The following is a 21,230-nucleotide window of genomic DNA, read 5'->3' on the forward strand; positions in this document are numbered from 1 at the left end:
GAGCAACTCCACTCTCACAAAATAGGACTTGCACCCAATGTAAGTTTCCACTGGCAATGGTTTCTAAAAACGAGCTAAGTAGTTAAAACCATGTAACAAAGCTATAACATAATTTTAGGGATGCCCATTTTTCCAGGCTAATGGAAAATGATAGGATAATAATATTCATGATAAAACAAATACTTTTATCCCACAATTAGTAGGAGATGTATTTTCTTTTTTCATCATAAAATAACATTAAATCACCATATATAGTCGTGTATAAGCCGAGTGTTTCAGCACATTTTAAATGCAGTTTTTGTGGTAAAATTAGGTGCCTCGGCTGGTAATCAGGTCAGCTTATACTCAAGTATATGCAGTACATTTTATCTCACAATTTGATAGACATATAAATAAAAAAGATAACAATTAAATGGTTCAGGAAAGCAACAAATTGAGTTGTTAGCCTAGTACTAACAGCAGTTCTGCTGGTAACAACAAAAAAGTAGTCAAGATCACTTGCATAATCCTATAGTTTGAAAAGTGTTTGCCCTTAAATTGTTTATAATTATCATATGATGCATATAGTTATCAAATAGATTTTAGAGCAGAAAATTAAGAACTCAAAATTTTTCTTCCATGTAAAATATCTAAACATTTCTTTCTAAAAATTAGCATATTTTAAGTGAACACAATATAAAAATTCATAATTTTATTAAATGGATCATCACCAGTTCTACTTTGTTTTAATATTCTGAAATAGAATTGAGTGGTGATGTTATACAGGGGCATAATTCCCTATATTTATCAGTTCACTGTCCTGGTGTGTGTGTGCATACATATCTACAAATATATTGAGAATATGATTTTGTCGTGTTTATATTCTGTTTATATAATAGACCCAGGAGGTCTATTATCTGTCACTATGCAATATGAAATTCAAGAAACATCACTTCATTTTCATTTAAAGCAACCTTCTTTTGAATTATAGTTAAATATATCTACTCTTAATAACAAAAACAAAAAACAAAAAAATTCTTACCTTATAAAAATTTATGGAAAAGTTTTTATTTGAGGTTGCCACATGAGAATATATAAAATACCTGCTTTTACAATGATCTATTTTACATTAGTTTCTTAGGCAGTGAACATATTTTTAAGACAATAATCCATTGCCATCTAACAGATTCTTACTCAGGGAACACCATAGTTAGCAACATCAAATTTTCTGAGTGTTATTTCCTAGTTTTGTAAACATAACTCTAATGTGGCAAACTCCCAAACCGAGAGTGAAAAGGTTTAAGCTTTTAAATGGAGGCTGAGTACAGCACTCAAACCCCAGCTCTCTTCAAAGTCAGCGTGCTAGGCTGTCATTCAGCTTCATCACTGTCAGCCTTCTACCTCTGTTGTCAGAAAGAGAAGTTCCTTTCTAGGTCTGCGATGCCATGAATAAAACCGTGGCTTCTGGCTTAACATCGAGGCCTTACTCAAATAAACTAGGTTCAGTCAATCCAATGCTGTATCTCCCCCAAAGTTTTATGGATCATCTTGATATGTAACTAAAAAATCATCAATGCAAAGTACGTTTAAGGAATGTACTAAATTCAAAAACAAATCAGAATATGCAAAGACACACATCAAGACATTATTTACATTGAAAAAAACCCAGAAGTAACCTGAATGATCAATAATGTAAAAAGGAGCTGTTAGTTATAGTATGTACATCTGATGGTATTAATAGGTAGCCATTAAAACTATGCTTATAATAAACATGAAAAATACCAATACTTTTACATAAAAAATAGATTCCAAAATTTCTTCTTTTTCCTCCCCTTTGATTTTTTTTGGGGTCAGGGAATAGCCTTTTTCAAATATTCTATAATGACTATAATGGGGTAATGGAAATTCAATTTTAAATATCATGATACTTGAACAATTCCATTTCCCTCACCATACAGTTTGAATGTTTTATTTAAGCTGCAATATTTGTTTTCTCTAGTATTAAGTAATGGAAGTATTACTTGGTCTAACAATATGCAATATAGTCTACCCTCTGATGATTGTTTTAATATCTTATTTATAAAGCAAGAGTCCCCCCCACCCCAGATTTGTCAAAATAAGAAGCAGTGATGATAAATTGCACTCACAGCATATTCTTATAGAACAGGAATATCACTAATTATGAAACTTATGAAATTAATTCATTCTATAAGAATTCATACAAACCATGCCTGCATCATCTCCCATAACTAAATAAATGAAAACAGTCATTAGCAGTCTATTTTAAGAAATTATAGTTTTATATTAAAGAAACCATTGCTGTGTTTTCAGGGTGTAGAAACACTATAAATCTTAATCAAGTTGAGTAACATTCCTCTTTAATGTACCATCAAGACACACGTTAGAACTGTGTTGGCTAGACCAAGAGTCTGGCCTCCACAGGAACCATTGGGAGAGCTGCTTTCCATGAAGTAGTGGAATATTTCCAGCTAGTTACTCCAGTGTTCTGTCTGCTTTGCATTTTTCCTCAATTAAATAGGACAATTAATAAACTCTGGGTACAGTGCAAAGTCCAAGTTTCAGCAGCAGCAATATTATCTTTGGATCAGGATTGAGGGACATAAGCTATTCAAATATAGTTCAACTCTCAGAAAGCTGGCCATTTGGAATGTTCCCTTATTATTTTAAAATTATTTTCCTTCTGTGTTTTCCATCATTTTCCCCTCACTTTGTGTCCTCCCTGATAGTGTCCAAGAAGGTCATTCTCTGATCGTTTACTGTGCAATTTTATCACCACTTCTAATCTATTTTGGTGATATATTTGGGTGCCAATTTACCAACTAACTATGGCATAATTTGAGGGCACTTGATACAGTAAAAGAAAATAGAGGAGTATTTTCCATTCAAGTGGCCCAAAGGTTGTGATACCGAATGCACAGAGAAGAACCCCCACACAATACTTTGCTCTGCAGTGCACAATATTTATAGAAATAAATCCAATAATTGCAATTCAACTTTTAAACTCAACCTGAAGATCAAACATGAAAAAACTGAAATATGATGATAAACCAGAAAGTGAATATTACCAATCTTGACAATGCCAAGGTACAGAAAGCAGGCTATGGGAACAGAAGGGGAGAAGTTAGTGAAAGGAAGAATTTGTTCTTGTTGCTGGGTGTCAATGCATTGACTCATAGTGACCCCATGTGACAAGACGAGAACTGCCCCACGCTAGCTGGATTCTTGCATGGAGAAGTGCTAGCAGGAATCATGAAGCGAGATCATGTGACAGAGCAGCAGGCTTCCAGGCCCACAGAATGAGTAAAGCTGAGTGCCTTCACTCGGAGGGCGGACTGGCTGAGAGTGGGGTGCCCTTTGGGCATTTTTCAGGGCTCAAGAAGCCCTATAACACTGGCCCAAGAAAGGTAAAAACCAAGGAACCATGTGGCTGAGAGGTTGAGAACCAGAGAGAGATGTGCTGATGACCAGAAGAGGTGCTGTTGTGAACCACAGTACTGTACCCTTAATATGCTCTGATCATGACTTAACTTCCCTAATAAACTCCCATATTCATGAGTACTCTCAGTCTGTTCTGGGTGGCCATAGCAACAGATTATCAAATCTAGCAGAGAAGGAGCAGTCCATGGGAGAGATGGTTGTCCGAATAAGATAAAGGAAGCTGGAAGGTGGAGGCATACCTGACTTCTGTCTACAGTTTTCACGATTGGGAGCAGTCTCATCTTCCCCTTGCAGAGTAGCTTGGGGTGTTTGAACTGTTGACTTTGCAGTTAGCAGACCAATGCTTAATCCACTGTACCACCAGGCCCCTTCCTTTGTACCTTACCAAAATGAAACTCACTGATGTTGAGCTTATTTCAAGTCATAGAGACCCTATAAGCCAGAGTAAAATTATCTCATTGGCTTTCTGAGGCTATAAATCTTTATGGGTGGAGAAAGTCGCATCTTACTCCTGAGAAGTGGCTGACGCCTTTGTACCTTAGATATTAATATTACACTATTTTTGGAACCTTGAATACAGTATGTTGTATAATACCTCTGTATGTGTTGGAATATTCTTTCTTGCCCTGCTTAATAAGCAAACTCCTCAGTCCCACAGAATATTTACTGACTTTCACCCTCAACTCTGGGCAATTTATTCCCTCCTATGAGCTGTCTCCACACATTATTGTGTCAACTTGACCAATAAGAACATGTGGGATTAATAAGGTCGCAGTTTGTTTGTAGGGGAAAGAGATAAATGGTAGGCAAGCCCTGCCTCTCACTCTCTCTTGCTCTCTGGTGATCAGACCAGCGTGTGGCTACCTTAGCTAGTTCTCTGCCTCAACTTGTGAGCTACACAGCCCATGGGACACCCAACCCACGGATCGTGTCGCTAGAGATTTAGGTTCGAGACCTGCTTCATCACACTATTGGTATATATATCATTTGAGCTTGGGACTGTTGGATCCTGTAGTCTGGATGACTGTAGGTGACCCGCCCTGCTGTTTGCTGCCTGTGGCCGGACTACCTGCATTGCCCTAAGGAAGACTCAGCTGTCCGCTTCCTTGACCTTAGACCCAGCAGCCCTCCGTGAGTTGAGGGATTTCCAGTATATTAACTCTTCCATGGAGGTGAGTTGAACTGAGCCCTCTGTACTGCTGTGTGGACTAATTAGCTGTTATATTCCTTCATGCTGTACAGATCTATTCATATATATAGATATATCCTGGCTTTGTTTTTCTAGAGAACCCTGTCTAACAACACACACTAAATTAAACTTACTCATTTCATGCATTTATTTCTCATATTAACTAAGAGTTTTTTCAGAGAAGGAACTGATTCTTATTTATCAATAGGTAAGTGAATGACTCACCATCCTGAATTGTTTAACTAGATAAGCTTCACAGTCTACTTGTCCAAAATGAAACTTGTTTTTATTTCTAACCAACTCCTCCTACTGTGTTACTCTCTTCGTTAGCAACACCATTATTAACTCAGTAGACTAAGTTAGAAACATGAGTTACTCCAGGTGTCTCTTTCCACACTGAAAAAAAAGTCTCATGATTCATCAGTCATCAGCTCTTGTCAATTACTATGCCTCCAAGTTTCTTAATTTAGCCTTTTCTTTTATGTCCCCTGTTACTGCCTTGGTTCAATCCTTCACTATTCTTAAACTTTTATAACAACCTGGCTGTTGTTAAGCTAATAATTACAGGTTGGGATAACTGGAGGCAGACATTCAAATTAGAGAGGACCCTCCTTCAGGTCAAAGAGTAAGAAACGGGTTTCCTTCCTGAACACAAACCTGAGAGCACACATAACCTGGCAAGCTGACTGTGCCTTTTTAAAAAGGACTACCTCAATTCAGAGGCCACTCTTAGGTCTGCCCCCTCTAGTTGCCATCCTGGGAGTTCCTTTCAACTCTTCCCAGAGCTAGATCCCGTTTCTTTGTTATTCCCTAACTTTGTCAAAGGTTATCCTCCATTGAACATTAAGAAAGAGCGCATGGGAGATATAGTTTGGCTGGGTATAGGATTCTATATTAAAGTCATCTCTACAAGAATTCTGAAATTGCTTCTAAAACGTATGACATTTGATTCCCAAGCAGGAAACAAAATTTCACAGCTGTATGCTGTTCTCTTAAATCAGCCATCACAAAAAAAAACAAGGTTTGAGGGAAACTGCTTTTATGAAAAAATTTGCTGTGACCAGAGGGAACCTTCCCAGATTCGTGGCCCTGGGAGAACTAACTCAGAGCGAGTGGCTCGATGCTGCCCAGTGGGAAAACGCTAACTATGAAAGCTCCATCCAGGGGAGTTTTTTCTGTTTTGTCTTTTTTTGTTGTGTTTGGGGGGGGGTGTCCCCTCATATTAGATACAAAGAAGTCTCTTTCTATCTGGAAGGTAATTTCCTTCCGTTGCAGAAACTTTCCTTCTATTTTGCTGTTGGCAATTTGTTGTACTGCTCCATTTCATGTCTTTCCCTCTGTGTGAAATTCCTCTCATTTGTATGTTGGACCTTCTGCACTAATCTCTAATTTTCTATTTTCAAGCTTTCCCGCCCACTCTCTTTAATTCTAAGGAATTTCCTAAACTTTTTCAATTCAACTACTCAATTACTTCTAATTTTATTTTTAATTTCTACTACTCTTATCTAAATGTACCCCATTTTATAACTTCCTTGTTTCAGTATCTACTTTTAGCTCTCTGAGGCTATTCAATATAGATTTTTTTTAACTAAAGTTTTCATCTGCTCCATGAATTTATCTGTTTCCTTTTATTCCTGCATTCCTTTATCGCTTACCTTCCTTCTTTTACTGTTATAAGCATATACCATTCTTGTTAACGGTTTTCCTCAAATGTCTGATGAGATTAGGCTATCTGTTGGTATTCAAGTCAGTGAAAGGCACTAAAGTTCCATGTGCATGACTAAGGCTTATTGAATGGCAGGCTAAATTATATGATAATCAGGAGGAATCAGATGTTCCTTGGAGTATCCGCAATTCTTGGTTGGTATAGGTATTTCTTCTTGGACAGAGGGGATTCCATAGACAGCATTCCTCCAATCCTTTAACTTGGTGTCAGCATTCTCAGAACTTAGGAGAAAAGGAGGCTGGGATTCCCCTTCAGATAGCTGACTTCAATTAGTGCCCCTATTTTGAGCAAGATGACCTGCTCTTTCTCTACCTACTGGCCAGATTACCTTTGGTTTACCTTCTCCCAAGAATAAAATCCAGACTTCTGAGAAATCTGGAAGAGATGATAGCACATTGTAGAAGAAAGTGAACTCTGTAGTTATGCTGACTGGTTTGAGTATCAGCTCTTCCACTGGCTAGCTGTGCAACCTCAAGAAAGTTCCTGGATCTCTCAGTGCTTGTTTCCTACTGCCTAACATTGAGAGAATCTTATCTCATAAGTTTATATGGAAGTTAAAGTAAATCATGTATATCAGTTAATAGAGCATCAAGCACACAGTAAACTGATTGTTAGCTTTAAAGAAAAACAAAAAATCCTGAACTGATCGTGGCAGTTAGATTTTATGTCAACTTGAATATGCATGGACGTGTGGGGGTAGAATCCAGCCTGTCAATTAGGTCCCAGCCTGACAACGCCTTCCTTGAGGGTGTGGTCTTCTTATAAGAAACTGGGAACCTTCCGCTTTCTCTGTGCCACTTCACTTTCCTGCTGGCGGAGACTTTACATGCCTCCAAGGGTGGCCCCATGTGGGCTGCCCAACCCTGAGAGCTGTCAATGCCTTGCCATGTTTCCCACTGACTTTGGATCTATGTGACTCGGCTCCCACCAGCCTGGGATCTTCCTGCTTCCTCTTCTGCATCACCAGCCTACGGTGAAAGGAGTCTGAAGAGAGCCCGGGCCTGTAGACGTCAGTTAGACTGGGCTGGGGTACCTTCTTTATATTGATATGAAGGTCTTCCTTATACACATATGAGTGTCACTGGATTTGTCTCTAGACAATCCAGCCTAATGCACTGGTAGAGGAAATGGCATAATTGTGTTTCCTACCTCAGACTCACTCGCCAGATAAACATATGTTCACCGGGGCACAGTGATTATGGGTTGATCTGCTAGTCATAAGATCAGCAGTTCAAAAGCACCATCCACTCCATGAGAGAAAGAAGGCTTTCTATTCTCATAAAGATTTATAGTCTCAGAAAACCATAGGGGCAGTTCTACTCTGTTCTACAGGGTTGCAAAGAGTCAGAAATGACTGGTTGGCAGTGAACTTTTAGATTGTTTATTTAAATTATATTTTCTTCATTGAAATCATATGGTATACGCATGTTAAGATTCAACTCAAATATAATTCCAGTGAATGGTCATGGTCTACACTACACAGTAGCATTTAGAAATCTTTACAACGTTGACTGGTATTGCCCAAAAATGTGAGTACAGGAGACCTGAGTTTAACTGGCTGGTGCCATTCCCTGAGGCCAAAACACAATGAAAGATAATGAACTAAATGTTGAACATCGCTTAAAATGCCTCTGGGATATCTATGCAGAGATTCAATTATGTTGCTAACACTCAAATCTAGAGATTGGATTGGATCATGAGCCCACAGTTTTTTGTTAAGTTCTGAAAGTTTACAGTGTTATGCGGGGCAATGGATTATAAGCCTGGCCAAAGAAGAACCCTTCAAGGCAGAGACTGCTGCTTGTCTCTCTCTTTCTACCTGAGTAACAAAACCCAGCACTGCCTGTAACAAAAATGGTATTTTCCAAGCCCCGTTGCAATCATCTTAATTAAGTACTAGAAATAGGATGCAATTTGAAGTCTTAAATTGCATTAAGGAGGGAGGACTCTCTTTAACTCTACTGTTAGGGGAACGGTCTGCCTCCTGGCTTCCCATTAAATCCTCTAAGTAAAAGCCTTAATGAGGGGACTTGGAAGTGGGTTACCTCTTCTCGCTCAACTCCTGTTGCTTACTGGAGACTTTCCCATTTGGGGAACACAGTAACTTTCTCTGTTTCCCACACATACATGGGCACCATATGGGACCTTGCAGGTCCCACTTCCAAGTCTGTTCCAGGTGGGGAAGGAACGGGATCTCTTGATTGCAGCACAACAGGAGAGAATGTGGAACTGCCCTATACCAGCCCCACGAGGGTGGGGATTCTTACTGGACATGGGAGACCTGTGTCCATCAGTGAAGTCCACCAGTCACTCTGTCTTCCTGTGTGAGTAAAGTGTTCACCCACACACTAACACAGCTTGTGTGGCCTGCCATTTGTCAGTGGCCTCAAACAGTGGTACAACATCTGCTCGTTACAATGTGGAGGTGACAGCTGGAGTTTCAGAAGTCATCCTGGAACTCAAGGATTGGCAGTGTTGGGGGAGGGCAGGAGCAGGGGCAGCACACAGGAATGTTGGAACAGAAAGGTTGCCACCTGTGATGCATCCTTAATGACACTGTTATGCAACCATACCAACTGCAGATTGCTGACGGGAAGATTCCTTTTACTGAGAAATGATTTATCTTGTTCAAGCAACTATTTTCTGGGTCTTTTAGCCTATTGCCTTTTCTAAGGCTATAGTTGAAGGAGACAAATGATAATGGTAGAGATCTTTTATTGAATAATTATTACAACTAAGCCAGGCTTGGGTTATCTTCATTTTTTTTTTTTATCTTCACAATGGCCCCCGATAGGCTACCGTATAAATAGGCATTATTATCATCCCCATTTCTGATATTTGAAAAGTGAGGGCCAGAAAGCTTACATAGCATTTTACAATTAATCAGCTACAGAGTTATTATTATTTTTACAATTAAGACTAAAGAGATTAAGTCCTTTATATGCAACTTCAGCTACCAAGAAAACTCCCTATATATCCCAAACCCTGCATAGGAGAATTTTATAAAAGAACTCCTTCATTTTTAAAAAGACAAAACATTCTCCTAATCTTTTACCTTCAGGCAAATCGATGGAGACATTATTGTGTGAAGAATTCTGATAATCTTTCTTTTGACCACTGAATCCAATTTGAGAATAATATTCCTTTAGGATAAGGTGACCAGACATCCCGCTTTTGGCGGGAAAGTCATGATTTTTAACAATTTTTCCCGCATCCCGCAGCATTTTTGAAAAGTCCCAATTTTTGGAAAGAATGCACGACAAGCTAGGGTATATGGTTTTCGGCTGCCATGTGGCTATTTCGCCAGGATGTGAGTTTTATCAATGGTGTCCCGCTTTACCAATGTTAAAATCTGGTCACCTTACTTTAGGACAATCAAATAAACTAAGGGAAAACTTGACTACACACGATTCTCTACTCTTTAGCTGCATGTAGTGTGAAAAATAAAAAGCCTACCTCCACAGAGAATCTCACAAGGACTGAGGGGACTCAATCAACAGAAGACAGGTACGTCAGTGTGTGTGAAGAAGCATGAAGAAGCTAGTTCATGGGCCCAAGTAAGCTATGGAAATCAAAGGAAAAGAGAAAAAGAGAAATCGTTGTTTTCACTTTATAATGCTCCAAGGTAACAGACAGAAAAGAACATCAGACGAGTCCAGAGCTTTAAAGCTAAACAGAGACAGGAAAAAACATGAATACTACCTGGAGATCTCCATCAACTCAATGAATTATTACTCCCAAATAATTGAGATTAATAAAGCAAAACTGTTCACAAAGACAAAATTAGTGAAAATCTAAATTTTTATTAGAATGTATAATTAAAAGAACATCTACAGTTAAGTAATTATTTCACACACACAAGTAAAATTTCACAATATGTCTTTCAAAGTCTACTCAAGTTTCAGAATTTACAAATATACTCACTAATACATTCATAGCTGGGAGCCCTGGTAGCACAGTGGGTTGCACATTGGGCTGCCAACCTCAAAGTCAGCAGTTTAAAACCACCAGCAGATCTGAGGGAGAAAAATGAGGCTTTCTACTCCATGAAGAAACCCAGAGGGGCAGTTCTGCCTGTCTCGAAGGTCTTGATGAGTCGCGATCCACTCCACGGCAGTGAGAAGGCTATCATTCCTGAGTTCAGGATGCCAAGGTGAGCACTTGTCCTTTAATTGTCTCCTTGTACTTATATCTGTCTGTACCTCCACCCAAGTCCATTGAGATCAGAGCAGAGCCCTGCCCAGGGGGGCTGGCTAGGCCCAGCTAAGTCAAGCCTGTATTTGTAAAGTAGATGGCCAATGGAAATAGTACAGGTTATTCGCCACGTGGACACTAGGGAACCGACTCTGGCTTTGCATAAGAATCACCCAGAGGGCTTGTTTATAAAACAACCTCCCACAGAGTTTTGGAATGAGAATCCCTGAGGTTTACAAATCTGTAACTACAAGATCTGTAAATGTTTCTGAGGCACAAGCAGGCTTTAGAAAATCAGACTAGTGTAGTGGTTTGTTTGTTTTTTAATACTTTTGTTGGGGCTCTTACAGCTTTTATCACAATCCATACATCATCCATTGTGCCAAGCACATTTGTACATATGTTGCCATCATCATTTTCAAAGCATTGTCTTTCTATTTGAGCCCTTGATATCAGCTCTTCATTTTTTTCCCTCCCTCCCCCACCCTCCCTACTTCAGGAAACCTTGATAAATTATCGGCCTCTGTCTTCCTTCACCCACTTTTCTATTATTTGTGCCCCTGGGAGGTGGTTATAGGTTGATCCTTATGATCAATTCCCCCTTTCTCCCCCCACCTTCCCCTTATCCTCTTGGTATCCCTATTCTCATTATTGATCCTGAGAGGTTTATCTGTCCTGGATTCCCTGTGTTTCTAGCTCTTATCTGTAGCAGTGCATATGTTCTGGTCTAGTTAGATGTGTAAGGTAGAATTGAGGTCATGATAGTGGGGCGGGGAGCAGGGGGGAGCGAAGCACTAAAGAACTAGAGGAAAGTTGTATGTCTCATTGGTGCTACACTGCACCCTGACTGGCTCATCTCTTCCTTGTGAGCCTTCTGTAAGAGGATGTCCAATTGTCTACAGAGGGGCTTTGGGTCTCCACTCCACCCCCCATACCTCCCCCAATTCGCATTGGTATGATACCTGATCCCACCGGCACCTCATGATCACATAGGCTGGTGTGTTTCCTTCAGGTTGCTAGAAGACCACTTGTTTATCTTCAAGCCTTTAAGGTCCCCAGATGCTATATCTTTTGATAGTGATAACGGGGCACCATCAGCTTTCTTCACCACATTTGCTTATGCGTCCATTTTGTCTTTAGCGATCATGTAGGGAAGGGGAGCATCACAGAATGCCAGGTTATTAGAACAAAGTGTTCCTGTGTTGAGGGAGTACTTGAGTTGAGGCCTAATATCCATCTGCTACCAGTGAAGTGGTTTTAGAACTAGTTTAAAAGAGCAGATAGCCTCATCTGTTCTGCAGAGGGGTTGGTAGGTTTGAACCACCAACCCTGTGGTGAGCAGTGTTAACCCACGGGATCACCAGGCTTCCTTTCTTGCAATAAAACTCCAAAGAATTTACTGCCATCAAGTCAATTCTGACTTAAAATGGCCCTATAGGGCAGAGTAGAACTGCTGTGTGGGTTTCTGAGACTCTCAGTCTTTACGGGAGTAGAAAGCCTCATCTTTCTCCTGCAAAGCAGCTGTAGTTTCAAACTATTGACTTTGCAGCTAGCAGTCCAACAGATAACCACTACACCATGGAGACTCTTTACAATACAGTGTGGCTAAATAAGAGCTGCATGCACTTGCTACAACTCACAAATTCAATTTAAAGATACAAATAGAACAGATCTCATTTATAACCAGGGCAACCTGTACTTATTGCAACTTAAAAGAACTTACTCAATACATGAGTAAATTGCATAATAGAGTTCCAAATGGACAACACCCACCCAAACATGTTGTATCAAACTGCATAAACTCCTGTCATCTAGAGAAAAAAAAACAACTTTATCCAGATTTACAAGTAAACACGAACATAACAAAACTAACCTAATTCCAAAGTTTTGCAACTTTCCCTGCTGCACTCCAACTTCTGCCACCCCGACTTCTGACAGACAGAGGGCAGGGAAGGTAGGAGTAGATCTGGGAAGGCATTCTTGAAAAAATATCGCCCAGGATCAGATTGAATGCCTAGCTACTGCTTCCCTATGAGTAAGGATAGTATACGTCAAACACCTTCTGGAAGCCTCACCAACTGACTCTAAGCCAGCCATCTGTGCCTGTGCTAAGAGAAAGGCAGGGGAGGACACTACTTCCTCCTCCCATTTGGTCCTTGGCTGATCCCCCAGAGGATTTGGTCTGTATGGCCTGACCTTTTGAAATTCTCCATTCCACCTCCCAACAAAACAATCCAGCTGACCCCAGACACGCAAGCCTGTAGCAGATACAATCTCTCGTGGCTGTTTCACCACATCAGCCGGCATCATGGTTTCACTCACCTGTGTGAACGCACATACTGAGCAGGAGATGGACGGAGTAAGAAGCCAGGAGAGCAACCATCAGCAGCAAGCAACTACAATAGCAAAGGATACAAGTCAGGACCCCACTCTTCAAACATTCCACCTTTTGTTTGTACCTCACTACAGCGGCAGATGGCCTCACAGTCAAACTTTTGGTCACCATCGCGCGGATTCCCACTCGTGGAAAACCCACAGCACATTCCTGAGCTGAGTGCTGCTAGAGGGCAGGCTAGCCAGTCAGAACCACCAGCCCCTGTGGGCGAAGGATGAAGCCGGCTGCTTCTGTAGAGACTAGAGAAAGACTGGGAAGCCCCATGGGGCTTGTCTACTCTCATCTACGGGGTCGCTGAGTCGGATGCAACTCGAGGGCACACAAAAGTATTTTCAGTGGCTGCTTTTTGGGAAGTGGACTACCCATCTTTTCCTCCAAGGCGCTGCAAGCTGACTGAAACTCCAACTTTTTGGTTAGCAGCTGCGCACGGTGATTTCTTGCCTCACCCAGGAAGGCCATGATCTTCAAAGAGAACCCCAAAATATGCTGATTCTGTCTTGCCTTAAAACTCACTCACAGCCATCGAGTCAACGCAGTGAGTTTCTGAGACGGTAGCTATTAACAGGAGTAGAGAGGCCCGCCTCTCTCCCACGGAGCGGCTGGTGGTTTGGACTCCTGACTTTGTGGAGAGCAGCCCAGGGCATAAAACCTATGCCACCAAGGCTCAGGTGCTATTTTTATTTTTGAAGTTTTAAAATCAGGAAAATGTGGGTTATTTTGAAGCAGCACAATAACATCTGTGATCCTAGGATTGTAAATTATATAATCCAAACCCAATGAGGGAACAGTATCAGAGCTTAAATTGTGAGATTCAGATTTGCCGGTGGTTATGCATGACAATAGGAGCCCCAAATATATTTGCAGGAACTACACAGGGAATAAACCTCCAGTGATTGCCCTTAGACCATAATTGAGGAATGGTAATAACTTGAATATCAGATAAAACAGTATTATAGAGACTATAATAGATTCAAATGATAAATCTGACTTTAATGGTTAAAACTTTATCATTAAGTCTCACTTTTGATACACTTTGTGCTTAATTTGGTTTTTTAATATTCTCTGGATTTGCTTTGTTTTCATATTTGGTTTATCTCTGTTGTATTTTTTCATTGTCAGTAGACTTCTTGACTTGTATGTATTTTTCTATGTTTTTTGGTATATGAAACCCAAAACGGATGAATCTACAGAGACCAAACTAGAATAAGGGTAGTCCTAGAGGGCACGGCAGTGGCGGGGTGTGTGTGTGTGTGTGTGTGTCATGGGGAGCTGATATCAAGGAGTACAAGAAGGAAAAGAATGTATTGAAACTGATCGTGGTAGCAATAATACAACACTGCTTGATATGATGGAACTATTGAATAGTTTGATGTCTAGATTAGGTCCTATGGTAGTTACATCATTTCATGTCACCTTGAAGATGTAGAAAAGTGTAGGGGTGGTATCCAACCTGTCAATCAGGTCACAGCCTGATGGTACCTCCTTGTGGGCATGGCCTTCTCATAAGGAGGATATTGGAAACCATCTCGCTCTCTCTCTCTCTACCTTCTCCTGCTGGTTGACCCTGATGGTGGCCAGAGCCCTGGAGATGCATCCACCACCATTGTCCCCACACCCACTAGCCTATGCTCTTCCTGCAGTCTGCATCATTGCATGTGGCTGCGTGAATCTGAAGAAGGACTTATGGACTAGTATCGGACTGGGCTGGAATATTTTCCTGATATATAATTACTTCTTGACATAAAGCTCTTTCTTACACATATATGTCACTGGATTTGTTTCTGTAGTCAACCCAGTCTAACACAGGTCCTAATAAAATAGTTTGAGTATATATGTAAATTGGTGAATATAAATAGTAAAATAAAAAAGAAATTCATCATAAAGTGAAATAGTCCTAAATGAGACAGATTTCAATTAAGTAAAGCTTTTCATCGTGATCTGAGTGAGGGTATATAGAGTAAGCTGGTTTTCTATTCAAGAATTCATAAATGTTTTGCTTCATGCTATTGCTTGTAATGCCAACAATGGATTGGCATGTTTCCCACTTTGTCCCTATTCTCGATTTGCATTTGTCCTTCTTCTATACCTTCTGAGGCTCGTCTCAGAGCAAATGCTATCCTTCTGATTGCTGATGGCGGATTGTTCGACGCAGTGTGTCCCTCCCTCATGTTACTGTATACCTTATAGGCCTAGCTCCTGTCTCACTGAAAGTTGAACATTGAGGTGACCAAGGGTTTCTCCTGACTCCATTGGACCAGGAAGCCTGGTCTTTTTGGGTTTTTTAAATCATTTTGGGTTTTTCCTACATTTTTCTCTTTTTCTATCTAGGACCCTCTATTGTGATCCCATTTAAACTGGTCAGCAGTGGTAGCAGAGCACCCTCGAGTTCTTCACACTTTAGACTCATTGTGTCCATGGGTCTTTCCTTTTTTTTTTCATTCTTCTTTGCTCTGAAAACCAACAGTAGCATTTTAGATGACCACTGGAAACCCCTCACCACTATCGACAAAAGCAGAATGTAGAACATTGTCTTTTGAACTGTTATGTAAAATGACCTTGATATCCCAAGACTATAGTACCAAGGCTCTAGGCCCAGTGACTCTTTCCCTTAGTGCTAAGAAGTTTTTATACCTTTGCTCCTTATTTGCTGTGGTGGCGTCATGGGTTACCCATTGGACTAACTCCAAGGTTAGTAGTTCGAATCCACTAGCTGCTCCTTTGGGGAACAGAGTGGTTTTCAACTACCATAAATAATTAGTCTTAGAAACCCACAAGGGTAGTTCTAACCTGTCCCATAGGATCAGGTTTGAATCTGTACCAACTAGATGGCAGTAGGTTTGGTTTACTTTAAAAATGGAAATTTATACCATGTGCAAATATACGTAGAAATATCACCTCCCAGATCAATCTATGGTTGGGAATAAAGTCCCTTTCACCTACTCGTCCTGCCTGTCTATCACTTAGATTACTGTCTTATGTCCAATAATGCAATTTACAACTCTCTTGCACACCTCCGAGTCCTCCTCTTCTTTAGCGCTATTGTGTTAGTCAGCCCATTGTTTATATTGTCTTTCCCCTCTCCCAAATTAACATGTCAGTTATTAGGAATACTGGTGGTACTACTGGCTAGCTACTGGGATAGTAACCCCAAGTTTGGTGGTTCAAGCCCACCAGCTACATAGGAAAGGGGAACATGCTTGAAGGGAGTCGTTTTTGATTCTTCCATAAAGCTCTGCAGTCTTGGAAATTCTTTATAGGGTTACAACGAGTCCAAATGAACTAGAAGGTTTGATCTTGGTTTATCATCTAGTTAGTGACTTCCTCTCGCATCCATCAAAAAAATGTTTTCTTCTTCTTGGTATAACCCTCTCCTTGACTTTTTATAGTAGTGGACTCATACAACAATTTTCCTAATGTGACTGACCTACTTTCACTCAGCACAGTGTCTTCTAGGTTCATCCACATGACGTGTTCCTTGGCTTCTTCACTATTACCGTGATTAAAGTTGCATAATATGCCATTATATGTATGTACAATCATCTACCTATCCAGTCATCTACTGATGGGCACTTAGGCGTCTTTCAGCTCTTTGCTTTTGGGGGTGATGCTGCAATGAACACAGGTGTGCAGACATCTGTCTGGGTCCCAGCTCTTCTTTCTTTAGGATAGTAAAGAACACACCATTTTCCACAGTGGTTCAGTATAATGGTCCGGACAGCAGTGCATGAGAGCTGGATGTCTCCGCGCTTGCCAACATTTGTTTTCTGTCTTGTTGATCCTTGCTAGGATTGCTGTAGTGAGATGGTATCTCAGCGATGCGTTGATTTGCATCTCTCTAGGGACTAATGATCGTGAGCATGTCTTCATGTGTTTGTTGGCTGCCCAAATCTTTGGGAAAGTGTCTACTTAGGTCCTCTGTCCATTTTAAAATTAAGATTCTTTGCCTTTTTGTTGGTGACAAGCTGAAGTTTTCTATACATTTTTACATTAGTCCCTTTTCAGATAGGCCATTGTTAAATATTTTTCCTCCAATCTTTTCGAGAGTCATTTGATGATCACGAGTAGTTAACTTTTAGAAAGTCCTAACCATGTAATTAATATACACTCAACTGTTTCTATATTTCTGTGTGGATTTTAAATTTCCTGATAGGCTTCTACAAACAAAACAAATTTGGTATTTATTCATTCATTCTCTTGACATACTGCTTGCCAGGTGCTACAGACCAGGTCCTGTCTTACAGGTTCTTAGAGCTTTCAAAACAAATTATGAAAACATTATGACAACAGAGTGACTACACAACATGCTAAAAGACAAAGCAAAGAAGCCCTGTGGCACACTGGGTTATGTGTTGGGTTGGTAACTACAAGATCAGCAGTTTGAAACCACTGCCCCTCCCTGGGAGAAAGATAAAGCTATCTACCCCGATAAAGATGTACAGTCTCAGAGCCCACAGGAGCTATTCTACTCTGTCGTATAGAGTCACTATGAGTCGCAGTCAACTTGATGGCAGTGAGTTTGCTTTTGGGGGGTTTGGAATATACAAAGCACAAAAAAGCCAGGCATGTCATTTGTTGTGGACAAACTGGCATCATAACCAGGTCTTGGAAGATGAAAAGGAATAGTCAAGAGAATAGACGTCGGGCCCCTAAAAGGAAAGTAGGATTATTTACAAATAGGAGGAGATGAAGAGGAATGAAAGGATTTTATGCTTTATTTACCTTCAGAAAAGCCCTATTCATAAGTACCTGCCTGACTGACTTTAATTCATTTTAGCCAAGGTTATGAATTGAATTATGTCCTCCTCAAAAGACGTGTTAAAATCCTCATCGGTGTAACTGTGGGTACGAACATCTTTGAAAACTGGGTTTTCTGTTATGAAAGGTGTGTTCTAAACCAAATCACTTCTGAATGAGAAAAAGCAGATTAGGTACAAAGCAAGCACAAAGGGGCAGGGGTGGTAAGGAAGGGATGCAGATAGCATGCGGAGGGAAGAGAATCCACCCCCAGGGCAGGCTGAGCTTTCTCCTGTGGCCACACCAAAAGACCCACTGCCATCAAGTCAATTCCTACTCGCAGGACCCGAAGCCGTAATTCACACTTCTAGCCTGAATCTGAGAAAATACACCTCTGTTCTGTAAAGCCAGCCACTTGTGGTATTTGTTACAGTAGGCAATCTGACACAATGATTTAGCCACTTCTTAACAATTATGTAAGAGCCACAGATCAAGTTTCGACTTTTAAAAATCCGCCATCAGTAGTGTTCACTCCTCCAAGCTACCGGCTGGCCTCAATGGAAGGCAAGCAAGAAAACGCTACAATCCTAAAAATAAGTTAACTAGAAATTATAGACTACCATTTTACAGGGCCTGACTCACACTTTGCCTCTCCGTGTACTTCCGGGTGGGGGTGGGGGTGAGGGTGGGGAATAGTTCAAACAAAACAAAAACTCACCTAAATCCAAGGATACCAGTATTCGCCATAACAAAAGCTAAGCCAAGAATGCCACTTCCCATGATAGCATTCATCAAATTAAACACAGAGAAACCAAAGGAAACACCTCGAGATCCCTGGCCATGGCGTTCCTGGAAGCACACAAATGTAATCCTGTTAAAACGTTTGGATGGTGAATGTCTGGTCAGCTCATTGCAAAGTTCTCTTACAAACAGCCAGGCAATGTGACATAGGCGTTTCTCAATTAGCATGGATCCTTCTTTTTCCTTCCCACCTTTCACCTTCTTTTTCTGCAACTCCAGGCGTACTTGAGCATCCTAATAACGTCACCAGTACAGAGACCAGGTAGACCTCAAGGGAAACTCATGACCAACCTTGTGACTGCGGGAGATAGGACAGGAATGAGGGAAAAAAGTAGTGGACGAACAGGGCTGGAGAACGAAGTCAGCTTGGGGTTGCTGGAATAAACTGCTGCTCCCCAAATATTAGGATTGCACAACTAACCGCTAGTAGACTTAACTAAATTCGTCCAGCTGGATGGGCAGTTAGGAACATAAAAAAGAAACAGAAACATATTGCAAGGGGGAGGGGAACGCTGCCCACCGTCTTCCTCAAAAGAGCATTTGGGAGCAAAGTCCTAGAAACTGTCCAGGAACGCGAGGTTCTCTGCTGAGCGTCAACTGCACGTTTTAGAATCAGAGAAGTGGTGTGTACATATTAGGACCTCCACTCCTTCATCGATAAGTATCTCTGTAGTAAGATGTTTATAGCCCCTCGATGATTAAGGCGGAAAAGCAAGTCGTGTGACTCTTGCAAAGATCTGACAAGGCTGGTAGTGGAAAGAGGAAGCCGACAAAGAGGCTGAGGAACAGCACTGAGTCACTTGAAGCCGGGGCAGCTCCTCCAGTCGTCGCGTCCCCAGTCCTCAATGAGGGCTACATCCCTTTCATCTGGGTCTGCACCATTTTTTGTTTTTGTTTTTCAATCATTTTATTGGGGGCTCATATAACTCTAGCGTTTGTTTTTTGGCAGCGGTTCTCAACCTGTGGGTCGCGGCCCCTGGGGGGGGTGTCGAACGACCCTTTCCCAGGGGTCGCCCGATTCATAACAGTAGCAAAATGACAGTGACGACGTAGCAACGAAAGTAATTTTATGGTTGGGGGGGTCACTACCACATGAGGAACTGTATGAAAGGGTCGCGGCATCGGAAAGGTTGAGAACCACTGTTGGGCAGAATGGGTTTCACCCACTTTCAAGGGCTCCACTGGATCGCACCTGGAGCTCGGCGGCTGCCCTTGGGACCCTTGCCCTCCTCTGGCAACACAGAGGGTCTGGTTTTAGCCTCTCCCCACTCCCCTTCCATCCCCATTCTTCTGGGAAAACACTTGAGGGAAGCCACGGGCACCAAGGGGGAGCGACGCCCACTTACGTTGCTTAGCAACGGGCTGGACTCTTCTGCCTCCGCCTCTTCGGGCTCCTGGGCAGAGACGTACCAGCCCCGCTCGACGTTGATGCTCCCCCAGGGCGCCTCCATGCTCCTGGCCGCCGCCTGCCCGGTCCATCTGCGGGCCGGAGCCGACCCCTCCCGGCCTCGGCCGCGCCGGAGGCGGGGCTACCAGAGCCGTCCTTCCGGCATTCCGTGCCGCCCAGTCCCGGGGAAAGGGAGCGGCGCGGCGCGATTTGATGACGCCGCCCTCGGAGGCGCACGGCGATGACGTCACGGAGGCCCGGCCCGGCGACCCGTTTCCGACAGGCACCAAGGCATGAGGTGAGCGCGTTGGCTCCCGGAGCCGGCTGCGGGACGCCGGGGGGTTGGCACGGTGCCGTGGGTGAAGCTCACCGCCGGGTGCCCGGCCCCCCGAGCCTGGAGAGGTGGGTCGTCTGATGGCGGTCCCAGTCCGCTCTGGGCGGCTCTTTTGCTTTCACCCACTGGGCGCAGGAGCTTGGCGATGCCTGCCATCCACTTGCCCTGGTGCTGAGTTGATGTCCGAGTTCTGAGCAATTGGTTTTTCGATTTTCAAAAACTCTTTGGTAGACTCTTTGAACGTGGGGGGAACCGAGGCTAAGTGATTGGTGGACCATCTCACGGTTATCTGCTGGATGGAGCCCATGTGAACCCAGCCTGCAAAGTTTGACTTCGTCTTACACGGTTCCGGGACTGGGCTCGTTCTTTCTCCTGAGGAGTCCTTCTTTGGGGTTGGTTCTACAGTGCGAGGGGAAAACGTGAAGCTGTTGATGCGATGTGCACATACTTCGCAGCTAAGTTCCCATCTTCCAATGTGGAGTAATGGTCAGAGACAAACAGAATACATAGCTCCCTGCAGGGAAGCCAGTCAGTCCTGACTGAAGCCAGTCAGTCTTGGGCCTAATATCTGTTCAGCCCCCTCTCAGCAACTAGTTACTAGACTTTGAGTACGCTAACCTACTTTTAAGCTTAGCAAGCACCCTCTCAAAGGAGATAATGTATGTGACCAGTCCGCACAGCAGCGGACGCAGTAAGCACCCCTAAGAATATTATTATGAATATTGGCACTGGTAAAGTTACAGATGTAACGACTGACTCACTTAGAGATGAGCCTTTAATCCAAACGTTAGCTTTCCCGTTTCAAAATACTTCTGTAGGAAGTTTGGGTGCAGAGACTCAGTGAGTATAGGGAGGCAAACGAATCACTAGACCTTCTGCCCTGGCAGCAGGTGGGTTGAAGGCGCAGATTTTCATATCTACCACTAATAAAAGTCATCCTGACATGGAAAATATAATCCACAACACTGAAATTGTCGTTGTCCACATATAACAGCATTTAGATTTTTCTTCTCAAATGCTGTTAGGGACATG

The 21,230-nt window shown here is 42.2% G+C and overlaps 1 protein-coding gene across 3 annotated transcripts in view; it reads right to left on the reverse strand.

Annotated features, from left to right (window-relative positions):
- The window catches only part of SLC38A6 (solute carrier family 38 member 6), a 69,836-nt gene extending 49,845 nt beyond the window's left edge, over positions 1-19,991 (reverse strand). For 2 of the 3 annotated variants that reach the window (XM_045288198.1, XM_004698635.3), the window contains exons 1-3: positions 19,824-19,991; positions 18,395-18,525; positions 12,870-12,943 (exon numbers count right to left, since the gene is read on the reverse strand). In XM_045288198.1, the coding sequence (XP_045144133.1) occupies positions 12,870-12,943; positions 18,395-18,525; positions 19,824-19,928 (310 nt within the window). In that variant the 5' untranslated portion in view covers positions 19,929-19,991. The remainder of the gene's footprint in view (positions 1-12,869; positions 12,944-18,394; positions 18,526-19,823) is intronic. The other variant, XM_045288199.1, reaches the window with a different exon arrangement.
- Positions 19,992-21,230: the final 1,239 nt, after the last annotated feature.

The sequence above is a fragment of the Echinops telfairi genome, unplaced genomic scaffold, assembly GCF_000313985.2.
Source record: "Echinops telfairi isolate 266 unplaced genomic scaffold, ASM31398v2 ScPeMD7_18;HRSCAF=68, whole genome shotgun sequence".
Classification (NCBI taxonomy): domain Eukaryota; kingdom Metazoa; phylum Chordata; class Mammalia; order Afrosoricida; family Tenrecidae; genus Echinops; species Echinops telfairi.